At 46.9% G+C, this 19,065-nt stretch overlaps 1 protein-coding gene across 1 annotated transcript in view; it reads left to right on the top strand.

Moving 5' to 3' along the window:
* Positions 1-5,569, top strand: part of LOC120845910 (ficolin-2-like) — a 44,949-nt gene extending 39,380 nt beyond the window's left edge. The window contains exon 5 of the mRNA XM_040217473.2: positions 5,128-5,569. Coding sequence (XP_040073407.1) covers positions 5,128-5,435 — 308 coding nt within the window. The 3' untranslated portion in view covers positions 5,436-5,569. The remainder of the gene's footprint in view (positions 1-5,127) is intronic.
* Positions 5,570-19,065: the final 13,496 nt, after the last annotated feature.

Below are 19,065 nucleotides of genomic sequence, written 5' to 3'. Positions count from 1 at the left end.
TAAATAGGAATTAAATTGCCCAACTCCGATCTTAACGATATTTCCGTTCAAAAACCAAGTTCGCCTTTGCCCCCAAGACCCAAGTTCGCCATCGCCCCCAAGCTCGAGGCAGCAGACAACGTAGCTCTCCTAAAGCAATTAGCCGCCAAGGCTCCCCAAGGAAAAGGCCCTCAAATCATTGATGAGGGCATTCGAGCCTTTGAAAACCTCATACACCAGACCAACGGAAAGATCAGCTTCAAATCCACCATTCACGAATTGCGAAGCAAAGATCTGAAGTTATGCGTCTCAGACAAAGAGGGAGGTTTTGTTGTTCTTGGTTCAGATGCATATGGAGAAAAGGCTCATCAAGCTATCATCAAGAATTTTATAAATGTTGACGAACAACGAACCAAAGCAGCAAAAAGACACATCTTAGACCTCTTTGAAAAAAATCAACAAACCAGCCTTTGCACCAAGATCAAAGCCGCAAAAAATGACAAGCTTATGGTGTTTTTCTCCGCCAAGACTCACAAAGAAGGGATACTTTTCGGGGCCATAGTGTCAAAAAAAAAAAACGTGGCAAGCATGTGTTTCAAGGTATTTGGCCCAACATCTTTCCACAATACACCATGCGGACCCATTCCACATACCAATCTCTGAGCGAGTGATATCATATCTAGAGGAACAAGGAAAAAACATCGTCTCGGGGTTTTCCTTGGACGTACAGAACATGTATTACTCCATTCCTCAAGCAAGGCTTGTACAGGTCCTCCGAAGTTCCATCGAAAACCAAGGGCTCGCGGAGTTCCAAAATGCAGCAGGTGTTAGCCTAGACACCTTCTTGGAGGTTTTAAGGTATTATTTGTCCGCAACGGTAGTAACCCATCAAAATCGGCCTTATGTCCAGAAGAGTGGAGTGTGCATTGGTTCAAAAGTGGCCCCATATTTGTGCGACATCTTTCTCGCCGGATGTGGGGTAGCCATACAGCAAGTTTTAAAAGACCCGCGAGTTGCCGCTATTTTCAGGTATGTTGATGATTTTCTTATTTTATGTACAACTGGAGTTGATGAAACAGCAGACGGATGCCTTCACACCACCCTCCGGCATTTCCAGACAAGCTGCGTGAGGCTCACATTCACCTACGAGCTCCCAGTTGATAATTCCATACGGTTTCTTGATTTGGCCTTGAACTTCCAAACAGAACATTTGTGTTGGAGATATGAAGTGCGATCGGGGAAAGGGTTCCTTCCCTTTGAATCCGAACATTCCAAAATTGTAAAACAAGGGGTCGCTGCTGCAGCTCTTTCAGCCAGCCTCAGAAAGACTTGCCCCCATCAGATGGTAAAAAGCTTTGAAACCCAAATGTCCAGGCTTCATGAGGCCGGATATCCGAAACCCTTCCTGGCCTCCATTTGCGAAAAGATTTTCCGCAACATAAAAAGAACTTGTCAACGCACCGACCTTGATCCACCGAAGCATATCTCCCGTTCACCTTTTGCGGTGGTCCCATACATACATGGGGTAACTCACAGGTTAAAAAAGATCGCAAGCAGACACGGCGTAAATATCGTATGCTCGGCACCCAACACGGCACACGCAATGTGCAGGAAGGTCAATCTAGCCCAGGTTAACAATACAGGCAGGTGTACCACCAAACACAAGACAAAATACGTTCCATGCGACAAAGGAGTCGTACACAACATACCACTGTCATGTGGACGTAACTACATTGGACAAACGGGACGTTGTATAAATGACCGAGCGGGAGAACATGCCGCAAACTTAAGAAACCTGGCTGCACCTGGACATCTAGCAGCTCATTGTAGAGAATGCATGTGCGAGGCCAAGCTCGAAACGGTAAGCATCCTAGCTCACCACAAAGACCGGTTCGTCCGAGAACTACTTGAGGCCTTAGCCATAGATCAACAAGAAGACAACTGCGTCAGTTCACCATCCATTGCCCTACAAACAAGTGAAAAGAAGTTCCTGCGAGACGCAAATGCCCATGAAGATAGAGGAAGATCAAGAAAAAAGAAAAAGAAGAAGACGTGAAAAGGACAGCCACCAGACCAGTAGAAGACGAAGCCGAGAGTTAATAAATAGTTGGTAGTCCAGCGATCGGATGCCTTTTCTCCTTTCTCTCCTCACCCTTTTCTGTAAGTTCAGCTGGTTTCCACAATCTAAGTATGTACAACCAACTAGCTGAGCTCCTTCCCATTGCAGGTTATAGTTGGCATGGAGGCTGACTTCGACCCAACTATATCTCCGGGCAGAATACAAACAGAAGTATATTTACCAACACGCTCGTTTTAATGTCAGTCTCCGGGCTTTGCCGTTTCCAAAAGAGATAAAACTTTATCAGGACAGAACGAGCGGGTTGGTGGGGATAATTAAACTTAAACAGTCCCTTCTCGTTTTCTTCCTCAAGTTTAATAGGTAACCCTTCGGTGCTATCGGATCTCCCCGGAGAGAGAGCACGGCCGTTTCAAGGTAAGGATAGGGCGCTCGAAGCTAGGGCAGGCAGGCGGCATCGTTTCTCGCATGCACGGATGGCTGGTTTCAAATTTCCCCACATCCCTAACGAAACCGGCCCATCTTCGTGTGTGCGTCTGCGGGATTTGTTTCCCGCGCCGCCGGTTTTAGCGCGCACGCGGCGTTGTTTTGGCTGGCAGAACAGTTGTTGACCGTCAATATTGTAAGGCCGTGGTGTCCTCATCCTTTCAGGCAACGATTCCTTTGCTTTCCCTTGTGCAATACTCTGACTGACTCCTCCTGGGTGGCTGTCACTGTTCGCCGCGTCAACGACACATTCGTACCATTTCACTCCTCGTGACACAGGGTGCGCTGCTCGCTTTACTGTCACGGGTCGTCCTATCTAACACAACGAGCGCGAAAGGTCGTGGTCATCTGCTGGCTCCGAAAGGGCGGGACGTTCATGCGGGCCAATGGGGGCCCCGAATCAATACGACGTCCCTGCCGACCCCTACACGTTAAATATTTACGACACCTGCTGGTCTGTTAAGAAGTGTCGCTTTCTCTTTTGAACTCCTCGGATGTAGCTTGCCGCCTATAATAAAATACAAAAAATAATAAATATAACAGGGTGGAACTACTATATTTGATTGTTATGTGGCAAGGTTGGAAAAGGCAAAAATATTTTTAAGTTTGTGAAGACGCGCAATTCGCAAGTCCATTTCGAGCCGTAAAAACACGTTTTTGTACGATATTGATGCTTAAATATAGAACATACAATGAAAATACACACTTTCTCGACTTGATTTTTGTGTAGAAAACTATCACATGTACATTTTAACGGAAAATAATAAAAAAATAAAAGATGGGTTTTTTGAGAAAGTCAATTTAAAAAATGGTACTTTTTGGTTGTCACATAACGTTAACGTAAACGTACCGCAAAGGATATTTTATACAGCCGAGTCATTTTATAATATATATAGACAGCGTATTTTGGGCTCTCCGTGGAAATAAAAAATATCGATGTAACCCAAGTAGATCACCAGTAATTAATTGTCAAAGTTCGTCAACAATTGACCGAGGGGACGTTTTGACATTTTTACACAAAAAAAGCAAAACGCCTAAAATTATTTTATGGTATTGGAGCCTTTTAAATGTGTCCACAGAGAGCTTGAAAAAAGTTAATATAATGTGGACTGAAAATCCACGGCGGGAGATCAAGCGAAACATCCGATCTACGACGGGTGTGAAAAACACTGCTTTTCGCCGCGGCCTCTTTAAAAATTTATAAATCGAGAACGAAAATTCCGACGAACTTGCGGTTTGTGGCGACTGCGGTTTTAGAAACGGCGCCATAACATATATTTTTTTCATCAAAATTAAAAATTCGACCCTTTTTGCCTGCGCGATTTGAGATGAAACCACCCATATATATATATATATATATATATATATATATATATATATATATATATATATATATATATATATATATATATATATATATATATATATATATATATATATATATATATATATATATATATATATAATATATATATATATATATATATATATTTTTTTTTCAGTTTGTTTGCGGCAGTGCAGTCAAACATTTTTGCGCTTGGGCGTCCGAGCACCTATAACGCCAATCAAAGCTTTGCACGTGCACTTTTCACATCCTCTGAAGTGCCACAAAAAGTGTCTAGGATTATTGGCGATTTTCATCGCGTATTTTTTTACTTACTTTCACGCTTCGTCGTTAGACCGACAAACTCTGTGAATATTTGATTCCCCCAAGAAGTCTTGCGAGCAAACCTGCCGCCACAGCTTCCTATTCTAGCCGCTAGGTGCCGCCGATTTCGCAGAAGTCGCTTATCCGAAGAAGCGAAAACATGGGCTATGTAGCTTAGACGAGCAAGTAGTTGCATCTCCTCTCTCAAATAATTCGAGCGTGAATGGTTTCCTTTTACTAAATGATTCGTTCCTTGGGCCATTCAGGATCAATCTTGAGGAATTTGATTAGTATGAAGAAAAAAAAAGGCATAATTCTCCTAAAATTATTTAGCCTCGATCATTGAGGAAAGGCGTGGCCTAAATATGGCGGGTTTGTGCAATGTTATTCAATTTTTGTTTCTAGAATAATGATATATACCAGTAGTGCCTGTGACTAATTGTCACGAAAAGTCGGAAAACTAATATTTGTTACTGCATTTTTTTTTTATTTTGTGAAAATAAACACGGATTTATTTGTACACTTAGAACAGGCAGATGTCAATATTTCCACCCGCGCACCGTGCAGCCTTGCACCTGTTGCACGAGCGGGTAAATGTAGCGCATCCCCGCGATTCCCACGTGCTTAAAGTATTTCTAAAATGGACTGATTTAGTGCATTTTTATGACACTCAGCAAGTTTCTGACTGAAACCAGACGTTTATATTCAGTATTTAAAAATGTAATCAACAAATTTTAGTTAATTACCCGACTTCTTTACGATTAGTCTCCTACTTTATGTCCCCCTGGGAGCATAACTCACCTACACAAATCGCAATAGTGCAGTGTTCACGGCTTTTTATTGTTGTTGTTAAATGTGTAAAACTTATTTCAAACACCCTGTATAAGGATGTTGGAGTGGTCAACGTCATTGATTCCTCCACACTTTGCTTGCGCAGGTACCGATTACGACGGGTTGGCGTTCCACGACCAAACCACGTTTTCCGTCGCGAAAAAAACCGATCGGGTTGACCCTTGCTCTGGATCACTGAAAACTGGTGGCTGGTGGTTTCCACCTTTTGGCTGCAGCTTTTCGAATCTTAATGGGCGTAAACTTAAAGGTGATGTTCCCAAAAATAACATGGGCTTTGGTATTACCTGGTACAAAACAGGCGATTTTGATTCCTACGAAAATGGCTACAAAAGTGTGGAGATGAAGGTCAGGGATGTCAATTTTGAATTATGTATGGGCAGAATTTCAACATAGTTCTCTTATTCCTGATGTCTGCATTAGTGCAAAAAGCACCAATTCAAGACGAAGTGTCCATTCACTATACTCCGTGAGTTTTTCGATTTTTATAAATTGTATCTGCCAACATTAAAAGAAAAGAAAAAGCCACAGTGTCTCTTTTATTATTCCTAAAACGACTTAAAGGGGAAAGAACAAGCGCCGATGCATTAAAGACAAATACATGATTTACTTAATTCATTTCGATTCCTTTGAATTCGCTTTGTCATCCTTCTTGATTTCATTAACTCTAATTCGCCTGAGTGGTCACGTAAACGTGACAGCGACCCTCCGAAGACAGCGCGCCCTCTGACGACGGATTTTTGACGCACTTTTGGCGTATTTTCGTCGTTTTTGTGTCGCCGACGTGTTTTCGCTCAAGGACTTTAAAGATTGACTGAACGATGAGACGTACAAAATTTTCGCCTTAAAAAAAAAAAAAAAATAAAAGGCATCTGGATGGTACATTTTATGCCGTTTGTATATCTTTTTAAACAAAAAAAATACAACAAAAAGCTTTGAGTCAGAATACAATGAAAGCCATTTTATTTTATTTTATTGTATTTATATTATAAGCGTTAATTCTTTACATTAATAATTACTTTGCTCAAGCCGGCTGAAATGTATCTAAATGATATTACAAATTACCCCAACACAAAAGTAATGAATTGCAATTGCAAATTACTACAAAACGAAAGTAATGAACTACAACTACAAGTTACCGCAAAAAGTAATTAAAATACTTTCAAATTACTCTTTCATGATCTTTAAAGAAAAGGTATACAAAATTCAATATCATACAAACATTTAATCAAACGTTAGTTACTATCAAGGAGAGCCAACTAGAACTTCTTGTTACATCTTGGGACCTGCTCAGCTTCGAAACTTTCGCCGGAGAAAGATCCTCTTTTGAAGGAAAACGTGTCTGTAGCCATGCTGAACAATCTCTCAGCGGCCGCCAATGACGGTAGTCCAGTGTTAAAACGGAAGCTATACCGAACGAAGGAACTTAATCTACATTTGCAAAGTAACAGCCGTCAACTCTACACCTAGCCAGTGGGCAAAACCATAGAGAGATACCAACATGCCCGCCCTAACCAAACGGACTTGACCTTGTCTGTCAGTTTTGTGGGTTCACGTCTTCCCGAAATACTACGCTTGCGGTTGATCCTGGATGCGCCTGATATCGGATTGCCTTGCTATTGAGTGTTCCTGTGGGCTGTGTGTGGTGTTACCGACAGGATGCAGCCTCCTCAAGTCTCACGGTGTTTCGTGTCCGCCAGCCGGCGGATGCCGAAGTCAGAGTACCGAGGCCTGATCGGAACGACTAACTATGGCGTCGTGTTCGTGAAAGATCGCGGCCTGTTGTCAGGCCCCCGTGTGAATATTTTGAAGGAAGACGAATAAAGGAAGGGAGGCTTTTTGGTTGGTTTCCGAGGCCTTAGCGTGACTCTGCCTAGCGTCGTCAGCTCGCACCGGGGCCCAACGCGACACTGCTTTCTTTGTGTCAATTTCGGGGCCAGGTAATCTTCAAGGGGGACAAAAGCCACGCTCGGGGAAGCCTATTCCTGGTCAAAGCAACATAAACCCAGGAGGATTTAGGTGGCACGACCAGAGACGAAAACCACATTTGTCGTTTCTGTTCGTTATTTCTTAAAGACTCCTTATTTTTTGTGCACGTGCAAGAACTGCTTCTTTTTGTAACCATTTCCGGGCAAACAAAAAAACATATGCCTGAAAACCCAAATATTAACTTCGAATTTAATTAAGATTACCGCCACTAGGGTAATTCATTACATTACAGAAAATATCTACATCAGAAAGCAATGAGATACATTACAAATTATTCTAGGAAGTAATTTATTTACAGTAATTAAATTACAGTAATTGCATTTATGCCACATGTGTTCCGGAGACACTTCGCGTTGCTGGAAATATGATCGCTGTTATGAAATGTCTTGAAAGTCTGCGACACACTGCCCAGAAAATGCGCTAAAAAACATTCTTTTTTTCCTTTTTAGCACCCATTTTAAGAATACCCGTATTTTACAAGCATGAAGCGTTACAAAAACTCACTAATTACACTGTGTAATTTTATTGAGGTAAAACGATGAAAAAGTTAATCGTGAAAAGCGGTTACTCACCGCAGCAAATTACACGGTATGACGCGAGCACCTAAAACGCAACGTCACGGCGTTTGTCTTTCTTCTCTACGTATGTCACTCCCCGCTAAACCAATAAAGCGAGGTGGATATCCCGTGACGATGCGCTTTTCCTTACTCGTGTGGTCATGTCTATCACAATAGCCTCCTCTATACTGGCAAAGCCTGGCAGATTGTCACGAGACGCGGCCGCCGAAAGTGAAAAGGTAGAGCGGCAGACAAGATTTACGTAACGGGCGCCCCGCTGCGGCGAGACGCCGGAACACACTTGTCCCGAGCAGTGGAATGTCCGCTCGTGCTTCTCGCGTTTCTCGGGCTACCGCTTCTTTTCTCGTTGGGTTTGCAAACCATGTTTCGGGTCCTCGCCGCTGCAAAAGCTGTGCGCCGGATACCAGACTCCCCGAGAAACGCATTGTGCTACCAGATCCTCGCGCGCTCCAAATCTGCGACCGGGCATTCTATGACTCCGTCATCGAACTGCCAGGCTTTGTGTGTATAGAGCAGGCTATGGTATCACGTATGCTTTGACTGTTCTCTCACCGATGCTGGAACAAAGCATAAAATATAAGCAAGCCCGTTTAACATCACGTTTTGTATCCAATAGGGCTGCGTAACATAACGGTACGGCCGCCTAAATCCTAATATGTTTACAGAACTTCACAATTAACCTTGATTAAAAAAAAAAAAACTTTCCGAAGAAAAAGCAATCTTGCTTTGGATTCGAAAATTTGTCAAAGAACTTCCAAGCTCCTTGCAAACACCAGCAGGGTACTGCGAGAGTTCTGCCACTTCGTGTGGGTGTTCACATATAAGACTCCGTAGGGCACGATGAAGCTAGTTGTCAAGCTACACCTCACTGACATCTCAAGAAACATAAGGCATAGCAAGTTCTAGGTGTGCTGTTATTGCCCAGATGCCAATGAGGTTGCGGCACAAGAATACAAGAGCGTTGGACGACAAAACACGAATCAAGAAGCTTGTACATAATCGGTCACGCCTAGTGTTTTCTTAGGCTGTCTGTTACTCTACTGTAAAATTTTTCATGATACTTCTTGACTGAAATAGTCGAAGTTGCATCACTAAGTAGATTTGTGCCACTTATTAAAAGCAAATATAAAAGTTTAATTTAGTTATAAACATTATCTCGTTGGAATATTATGCAAATGAAAAATGAGAAGTGGCCTTGACTCACCTTCAACTTTCGAAGCCTGAAATTGATAAACATACATATTTTTGTGGCAACTGAATATTTAAACGTAAACACTTCGGTGGGGTTCGGAATGACAATTATTATAAAACAAAAACTCTATCCAAAAAATAATACGGAGCCCGACGTCTACGCCAGCATCAGTATGACGTCAAAAAGAATAGCGTGCAGGGTAGCGCGCTGGCAGAACACGTCGTGAAAGAGGGCCATACGATCGGATTCAACTGCTCTATTCTTTCCACGGAAAGAAACTGGCGAAGACGTCTTTTATTAGGGTCCAGGTACATTCAGAACACCGAAAATAACGTTAACCAGTCAGCTTGCACACTTCCAAGCGCATATGTGTCCGGTTTGCGGTGCGTCACGCGAGGCGCTACGAACCATAAAACACGTGCAGAAACAACGGCCGCTTTAAAGGAGCCAACAACACCGGGCAATTTGCAAAAAGACGACAAGGACGAAAACAGTCACCCGTGAACATGGCGCCGAACTGGCCTTGAAACGTCAGGCTTCGTTTTATTTTTTGCGGTTAGAGTTTTCGTTTTACATTAAGAACTGAATAATATATATACCATTTTAAGGATATGACCGTAATTTAATGTTTATGATATTAATAATTCGCATATATGTGGCATATCCAAATATAAGTTTTGCATTCTAATAACAAACTTACAAAGCGTAGATGACTTCTTGTTTTAAATAAAGTTTGCATACCTTCAGTAATTTTTTTATCAAATTCCTTTAGATGTTGAAGTGGCCCTCCAATGATTTTGAACTGGCTTGATGTTTACGCGGAAACGGACCTCATTGAACGTAGGAACATGGAGGAGAAATGTCTTTCTTGAAATTCGAACTATTTCGGGAGTTATGAGCGAATTACAACTACAAGAAGAAGCAAAAAATATTTTGGTCGATGACGCAGTTGGGAAAACTAGATGATTGGAGGTGTGGAGCGAGGCAGCTGTCCAAATGGTTGCGGGTTAGGCTCATGGCTGCCACGCCGAGGACGTGTTCGCATGGTCGCCTAAAGCCCCTTGCATCCTCGTAACTTCAGGCCCCGACCATGATCGGCGTTACGAATGGAGCTGGGCTGTTTATACTTCGGCGTCGGCAAAGCCAACGCGCGCTGGAGTAGAACACTGTCGTCCACTACGCCGCGCCCCGTCATAGAATTCCGCACGATAAGATCAAATCAGCAATCCGGGCCGGGAAATCGCACTGTGATAGGTTTGAAAAAAAAAAAAAAAAAAAGGAAATGCTGGGAATAACAAGTGCAAATAACCATTTATTTTCTTGAGATTGAGCGAAACAATTTAATGAAATGACCGCTCTTATTTCAAAATGACTGACTGTGACTGTTCCCTAGCCACATGGCCTAGGGAACAGTCACACTCACAATTCAGTTGCATCCATTCATTTGGTTTCAAAGCGGGTTTCGGTTTGCTTCAACTTGCATGGTGCCGATTTCGAAACTGTGCACTCCTGCAAAAATGAAACATTATTCTTTATTGGGACAAGACGGGACGGCAAAAAGCGGACTTCAAAAAACAGGACTGTCCCGGCCATAACGGGACGTCTGGTAACGTTAATTTTGAAGCATTCGAAGATATTACTACGCTACTCCACTGACACTCCATATCATCCGCGCGCAACCGATCCTACCGAGTACAATTTTTTTAGCACGTTTCGCGCACGAAGTGCTTACTATGAATTACTGCGATTAGGTTTATATGCTGCTTTAACGCCGTACTCACACTGGTGGCTGAACCGTGCAAAGCGGTTGCGAACGCGGTCGCTTAAAAAAGCAGCACAAATTAACACACATTTGACGATGAAGACGAGCGGATCCGCTTCGCGGTTGAAATTCAAGCGCCGTTATGAATTCAGAATAAAATAGTTGATTCGACTTACGAAAGCTGCAGTAAACAGAATGAGGCCACACAGCAGTGTTTGCACAGTCATGGTTGTACTGAGTCCGGTCAAAGTTGGACACCCAAGGCAGAAACCCCGATGCGCCAATGGAACGCCAATCGGTGCACCCACAATATATTTATAGAGTATCGAGACAACGTCGACTATGAAGATGTGACGCTTTAAGTTTTAATATCGCCCTGCGACCCACCCGCGCACTCTTAGGTAACAGCAAATGCGCCGTAGGGAGAGTTTCGTATTTCTATTCATGCACCTCACTTGAAATCTGCCCCGGTTCAATGAATCGTGAGCCGAGAGTTATTCGATTTTTTTTTTTTTTTTTGTGCTCTTAAGATTACGCAAGTGTTAGTGCAGAGGAAAAGGCGACTGGCGTAGTCAACCGACGCAGCCGCTTTCGTTCAATGCGATTAAATGCAAGCGGATATTTTAAATTGTAACGTTTATTTGTTTAAACATTTCTTTCGGCAACCTTTCCGAGAAAATTCTGCTCAGTCACACGAAATGAATTCGCAAACGCGAGAGACTAGTAAGTGCGTAAATTGAGAACGCAGAAGAAAACTCCGAATGTCCCCCCAGGGTATCAAACCCGCGACCTGAAGATTGTGAGCTAGGCACTTAGCTATACAGCCGACTGCAAAGCGTGTGGAGAGGTAGTTAATAGGGAGTTTTAGAATAGCGCACGCTAAAGCTTTGCGTACGCAAAGAATAGCGTCGTCGCCACTGCGCATGCCCCGAACGCAAACCAGGTTTTGCGCTTTGCGTGCGCAATTTTAGCGCGCGCTATTTCTCGGAAATAGCGTGCGTACGCAAACAGTCTTTGCGCTTCTTCAAGGAGGATTTGTGATGAGAAGTTGGCTAAAGCCAAGACGAGCACAGTTTAAAAAAATGGCGGCTTCCAGGATTATGTCGGCGGCTGCTTTGGCGGCGCCGTGAGTTCGACGTCGGCGGCATCCTCGCGAGTGCGATTTTCAATACGGGACGACATTGTACTCGGTTTGGCAGCGATCACCGGCAACTTGATGCTTGCGACGCGCGAACATTTCACGGCGAAGGAACGATGTGCGAAGGTCAGTACACGAGACATCTCTTGCCGAGGCGACGCAATTGGACGCGACCGGCCAACCGCTCGCGTCGTGTTCTCATGTTTAAACAAATTAAAATGCTACTTTGGACCAAAAAACTCGTTTTCTTCTAAAGTTACATCATTTCGTGTGTGAAATAAAAATTGTGACTGTATCTTGGTGGCGTCGCAAGCGCGAGATGCTTGGGCTTTTGCGTTGCGGCAAAGAAACGCTATTCTAAAACTCTCCTGCGTCGCGTGCGCTAATACAAGCGCTAAATTTAGCGCTAGCGCGCGCTAAAATTGCGTACGTTATTCTAAAACTCCCTAATAAGTACGATAACATTGCGTTCACTGACGGGCACCGCGGAGCGTGAGAGAGGCGCCAGCGCGTGGTTCCCACTCCGGTGCTCGAGGGCTCGTGAAGCCGCGGCGCCATCGGACACTAGCTCTGGCTTGTGTCTGCAATTGTGCAGGGATTACATATCGATTTCAACAGAGAACGCACTTCGTAAAGAAGTGCTTTTGGCAAGTATCCAGGGCCTCTGTTAATATTTTCGACGCTTCATAGGACAATTGGACCCAGATCGCTCAACCGCTCACTCTGCTCTTCAATAAAAAGAAAACAAAGCAAACAGTTTTTTTATCTGGCACAATGAATATCTTTCCCACACTTGAAGGCTGAAGTTGCGTTACGTCCCATCCTGGACCTTTTTGACGACTCAGCATCTACAGAAATTCGCGCGGACGCCAGTGGCCACGGCATTCAGCTGTCCTTGCGCAATACGAACACAACCAAGAGCACGTCATAGCCTATGCCAGCGGGCTGTTTTCCTCGACGGAACGGAACTACACTATTGTAGAAAGAGAATTTCTAGCCGTCGTACGGTCAATCGCCAAATTTCTTGCACACATTACACTGAGACGCCAGAAAACAAGGGACAGCGCTTAGCGAGGAACAGATAAGCCAAGAGGGCTTGTTCCGCTAAAACCAAGGGCTGTGTGAGGGAACGAGAGGTTCGTGTCAATTTAATCAGCCGAGCATGACCTTCATAGAAGAAACTTCGAATTCTCATCGCATTTCGGGTAGTCTGCAGAGTATCGTGACAGAGACAACCCGTTTCCCCCTCCTCCTCCTCCCCCCCACCTCCTCCCCCTCCCTCGTGACCCTAGTGACCCTCGTGAAGGCAGTCGGGACCCTACACTGTTAGCAAGTCCTGTGTATTTGGGGAATATTTGGGGTGGAAAACACGCTATTTACACAAATTACCATAAATTTACACGATGAGTAACGGATAATTCGTTCAGAAATCATGCGCCAGGTTGTAAAAAACGTGTTTTGGTTCGGTCATACACGCATAACCGTGTAGCCGACCTCGATAACACGCATCGCCCCCGGCGACGACCGCGGCATTGCCGGCTATCGAAGCACCGGAATGCTTGGGGACACACTTAGAAAGGACCGTCGAGACAAATGCCGCGGAAAGAAACATGTCTCGGAGACAGATATGCACCAAAAGCAATTACGCCATGTCGCAGGACGTTGGCGAAACCCGCGCTTACCGTGCTCGCCGCCATCTTCTGGTCGATGGCAATGCGGCTTCCCTCATGTCACCCATGCTTGTATTTAGTTTAGGGGTCCTGATAACAGTTTCTTAGACACCACAAATAAAGTCATGGGTCTAATTATTCGTTCCAAACAGTTAAAATGGATATAAAAAGCGTGTCCTCGATGTGAACACGTGACATTGCAGTTGGTTTCGTTTTTGCTTCAACCTTCAGCTGCAAGCGATCTGGCCACGGCGCAAGCGCAACGCCGATGTACGCTGGAAGCAAGAGCCGGTTGGCTTTCGTTGTTTGTGTTTGACCGGAGAATATCTGGCAAGTACGCATGGCGCCGCTACTGTTTTGGTTTGACGGGACGCAAGAAGCTTCGCATAGAGCTTCGGAGTTTGCGAAAACATAGTGAAGACGTGACCGGAGAAGTGCCCCTGTGATGTTCCTGGAAGACGGAAAGTAGCATTCGTAATCGTCGTGTGTGCTTTGAAAGCGAAGGGAGTCACAGGGTCCACGAGTTCCCAACCACAAGCCGAGGTTCACGACAGCGCGGCGTTGACTTCGGCGATCTCGTTCTGTTTGGTGCAACCCGGCGATGCGAAAAAGAGCTGAAACATTCGTCGTGTGTGGTGCGGTGATTTGTATTCCGGGTCTGTTTGAACCACGCTTTTAACACGGAGCGCAAATTGTTTGTTGCGTGGTGGAGGTTCAACGGGTACAGTCCCGTCGTCGTCAGCTGATCCGGTCCAGCTGGTCCGGGAGGACGCAGCGAGCGTTTTTAGAAGTAAATCTTCCTTCGTTCCGTTTCAAACTGTGGAAGTATCCCGACACATACCGTGAGTAAGAAGCAGCGGGCGTTTTCAACAAAATTACGTTGTTTTAATTGAATAATGGGCTCCGGATTGTTGTCTTAAATCTGCCGTTCTTTATGCTTCGTGTTGGACTGCGTTTGCATAGCGACGCACACCGCTCGAGTAGATGATTCGGTCCTGCAACGAGTTTGTTGTGCCAATCATGCGGCGTGAATAAATTAGGGCAAGGTTTCCTACCTGCCCACAGATGCATGTACTGAGACCATTTTTTATGTTGTGAACGTAGTGCTCTTTCTTTATTTTGGAAGACGCGTTGGTGCATTTATTATGGTACAATCACTTGAGAGTTGAGAAATTGGAGAGTGAGCAAGCTTTCTCAACTTTGTCTCTTTCTCTCTGGCACTGCCCTGTTTCAGTTTCAGTAGGCATATCTACTAGCAGGTACAAACTGCTCTAAAGCAGGTAAGAAACGGGAAGCTTAGGACGGTGGGGACTCCGTGTTTCGCGCTTTTCGCAAGGTGACAGGGTAAATGCTTTTGTGAGATATGCGGAATATGCAAGCGATTTTGTTATGCCCGTCGTTTGCGTCTCTCCAGCAAAACGAATAAGATGATCGACTACAAAGGCGCAATCACAAGCCAAGATTTAAGATAGCAGTCGTTTGCTTCGGTGATCCGTGTAGCTGTATTTTACCCTGCTCTCTGCAACACCGTGTCATGACGAAGAGCTGGAACGGTCACGGTTTGTGCTGGCCTCCCGGTTGACAGAAACCCGCGTCGCCCGCATCGGCACCGAGTGCGCTTGGGCAGTTGATGCTCAAGCCTTTCATCCGCGGCTTGTCGCCAGCTCATCCTGCTGCTCAACGGTGAGGAAGCGGCGTGACTAACCTCGGAAGTGAATGTAAATCCTCGTTCATTCAGTTATCCGGTGTCAAAGTGTGGAAGATGTCCAACGTGTACTGAGGGCGGGAACTACGAGCGTTTTGCCTTGCTTTTATAACCGAAACCAGACCAACGAGATAACTGCCTTGCGTACTCTAAAATGACGGAAGCAATATGTTTCAACAGGTCGAGTACGTCACCGGGGATGTAGGCGAGACGGTGCACACTGTTTAAACGCTTGCAGTATCCACGAGTGGTACCAGGAAAGCGACGTCAACAGAGAAGGAGCTCGAGATTCAGCATAATGCAGTGCTACGGGCCCGTGTATCTTCAAAGTTCGGGGTGGTGGCAGTATAAAAAAAAGGCGCATCAGCGCCCCACACCTGTGTTCACGAATAACACCGGTCACAAACTCCCAAGCCCCACCGCTCTTCTCGACACCGACACGACATACGACAACAAACTGCATCAAAACGCCCCAAAAGCGAAGGCGTCTGCTCTCGTACTGCAACTAGCGGAAGTGAAGTGTATGGCGGATGTCCGGATGTCCTTCACAAAAATATATAAAAAATGCTTTGCGCAAGGATCATTTTCGTTTATTATTGTATACGTAATGACAAAATCCCAATAATTTGTTTTCCTATCTGACTCAAGCTAGTCGGACTGCTCATAACACTGGTCAAGCAAGAAAATAACAAAAAATTGAACTTTTTCATGACCGGTTTAAGATTTATTGTTAACATATCGTTATTTATTGCAACGGACTAACATTATAGATTTTGCCTCCATACTTTTTAAATGCAAACAGTTCTAACGCACGGCTGTCCATTGCGCCGTGTTTTGTGTATTCTTCTATAAATCTGTAATGGTCAGCGACCAAAGAGCTCACCCGCACATGTCAAGCTTATATGCGCCGCGGGGAGAAATGAATATCGAGTAGGAAGTGTCCGGCGTAGTGTCGGTTGTGTTTATGTACATGTCGGTGCTGTGTAGCTGTGTGCTATGTTGCCTGCGTTGTATGTAGGGTTGCTGTGTAGTCGTGGTCGTTCGTAGTGTTGACAGACTCGTCTTTTTTTTAAAAACAGGCTGCTAGAAATCTCGATAGGTGGCGCAAGTTACCGCCTGATTCTAAATAGTTTGCTCAAGTTATCTATGCATGTGAGTTCGGCTTTCGTTCTTTTTTCTTTTTTTGTCTCGCGGCTTGTTGAAGCTACCGCCGCCGCCGACAACGCACGTACGTACCTTTGCAAGTAGCTACGTCCGCCGCTTGGAGACTTTACTGTGTATAAAAGAAACGAGAACTAACGCGCCCTGTGTGCTTTCAATTCGGCTGAAAGGCGCGCGGCTCGCTGGGCTCGTCTCTCGCCTGTTCTCGGCCGCTGGCCGCCATGTTTTATAAGGAACACGCTCGAAACGGTTTTGCGGAAGGCAGACACGGTGTAGCGTGTTAAGTTTACACAGCACCTCATGTGTAGACGAAAAACACAGATGGCCTCGTGTAAAACGAACACGTTTCGACGTGTCCGCTATGGGACAACGGTTTACACGTCTGGGCGTGTTATTTTTGCTAACAGTGTAGTGACGTTCGTGACGTCACTCGTGACCCTCGCGACCCTCCTGACGTCACACGTGACGTCAATATTGGAAACGTCCCATAATGGAATGCGCGATACGCGGACGGCAACGGCGACACCTCTCAAGCCGGAAATGGGCGGTAAAGAGCTGCGATCTAAAAACTGTAATTGCGATGTTGACCACCGCAAGCATAAAAGCACAACGAGTTCCTTGTGTTTGTGCTTGCCGAAGCAGGGCTCGATCGAGTACTTCAAAAAGGCACAAACGCTGCTGGCTTTCTTTTTGAACGCGCCTTTCATGTAGACGAAGATGAATGAAGTGTCAGTTTCATGCACATAAACGTTCCAGAGGTACAACCAAAGCAGGCGGGAGTAAAACTGATCCGCTACCGGTAGTTTTGGAAATGGAGGATTTCGGCCGTATTCGAACTCGAGAACAAGGGCAGTCTCATCATCGTTTGGAGGGCGCTTCAGTTCTTTGTGTTCCTCTACCGTCTTCTTGTGGATCTCGTACTCCATTGAACTGCCACTTTCTCTGATCTGACGCTCAAAGCAGAGATGGCGTTCATCACTGTCACGATCTTTCTCGAACGTGGACGAAGGGGCCGAAGCACCCGCCGAGGAGAGACGACACGCAGCCTGGTTGAGAGGGTGGACGATGTCTGACCGGAGCGGCGTGCGCTCAACGGTGTTTATTGGTGTCGTGAACAATGTTGCCCGCCGAGCCTGGCGGCCGCAGACGGGCGGACTGGAGGGGGGCGCCACTAAATTGTCACACTCCTCCCCCCCAGTTTGTTTGTTCTAAAACAAAACTAAATACAATGCGCACGGCCGACACCATCTCGGCGTCTGGTCATGCGAAGTCCCGGCCTGTCGACGATGAAGGTCACCCTGGCGAGTAGCGGTCAGGTGGCCTCCGCTGCCGTGCACTCCGCCTGGGCACTGGTGTCGACGGGCCAGGTGTGGCAACGCCGGGCGCTGCCTGAACCGGTCGCGCTCCACCCGGTGGAGCTGCAGGGACCGGATTTGGGAGTGGCACTGGTGCCACGGGAGTGGCGATGCTTGTTGCCTCCGGGGTGGGTGGCGCTCCGCTGGCCACGACTGGTGCTGTTGGGCCCCCTGCAGGCTGGTCCTCTGAAGCGACGGCCGAGGGTGGAAGCCAGGTCCCGAAGCGAGGCCTGACATGGTCGGCGTGCCGGTGCCAGGTGGTCCCGTCGGGCATGCGGACGAGCAGCGACGAGGCACTCGCTGGTGAAACCACACGCCCGGCAGACCACGGTGAGCCAGGACGGAAGTTCCTGGCGTACACCGACGCTCCCGGCTCCGGCAAAGGCCCGGGACGGCACCCTCGGTCAGCAGCCAGCTTCTGCTTCAGCTGCTTCAGGAGCGCCGTGGACCGGAGGTCTGGATGCAAGACGTCCAGGGGGGTCTTGACCATCCGGCCCTGCAGAAGCTCGCAGGGGGCACGGCCAGTGACCTCATGGGGTGTGGTCCGGTACTGAAACAGTACCCGGCCCACCTGCGTTCGGAAATCCCCGGGCTGGCTCTTCTTGAGCTTGTCCTTGATGGTCTGGACCACTCGCTCCGCTGCACCATTGGAAGCAGGATGGTACGGCGGAACCAGCATCCGGCGGATCCCATTCCTCTGCAGCCAGTCCAGGTACTCGGCGCTAGCGAAAGCGGGACCATTGTCGGACACAATAATGTCCGGTAATCCCTGCGCCGCGAAGACCTGCCGCAGCGCCGCAATGGTCGCGCTTGCCGAGGGACTGGTGACTGGCAGTGCCTCCACCCACTTGGAGAAGGCGTCCACTACCACCAGGAAGTAGTGGCCCTTGAAGGGTCCCGCATAGTCCACGTGCAAGCGGGACCACGGCCTCTGTGGGAACGGCCAGGGGGTGATCTCCACGTTGCGCGAGGCTCGCTGGTTCTCCTGGCAGACCTGGCAGCTTTGCACCTGGTGCACGATGTCCTGGTCCAGGCCAGGCCACCAAACGTGCGACCGTGCCACCATCTTGGTCTTTTCGATGCCAGGATGCCCCGCGTGCAGCAGCTGCAGCACCTTGGCCCGCAGACTTTGTGGAATCACCACCCTGGAACCCCACAGGAGGCAGCCTTGCTCCAAGCTCAGCTCGGCGGTCTTGTGGCTGTATGCCTGGTGACGCAGCTCCTCCCCTCGGGAAACCGCCTTGACCACCTGAGACAGGACCGGGTCCCGGCTGGTCGCCTGCGCCACCGCAGTCCTGGTAAGCACCCCCGGGTAGGCCCGCTCCAGCAGGAACACGTCAGCTGGCTCTGGAACGGCAGCAGGCACCTCCGGCAGGGGCAGACGGCTCAGGGCGTCAGCAGGTCCCAGGTCCTTTCCAGGGCGGCAAACCAGCTTGTACCTGTAGGCTGCCAGCGTCAAGGCCCAGCGTACCACAC

Source organism: Ixodes scapularis, unplaced genomic scaffold, assembly GCF_016920785.2.
Source record: "Ixodes scapularis isolate PalLabHiFi unplaced genomic scaffold, ASM1692078v2 PGA_scaffold13__105_contigs__length_92229423, whole genome shotgun sequence".
Taxonomy (NCBI): Eukaryota; Metazoa; Arthropoda; class Arachnida; order Ixodida; family Ixodidae; genus Ixodes; species Ixodes scapularis.
This window is presented reverse-complemented; position numbering and strand designations above follow the sequence as displayed.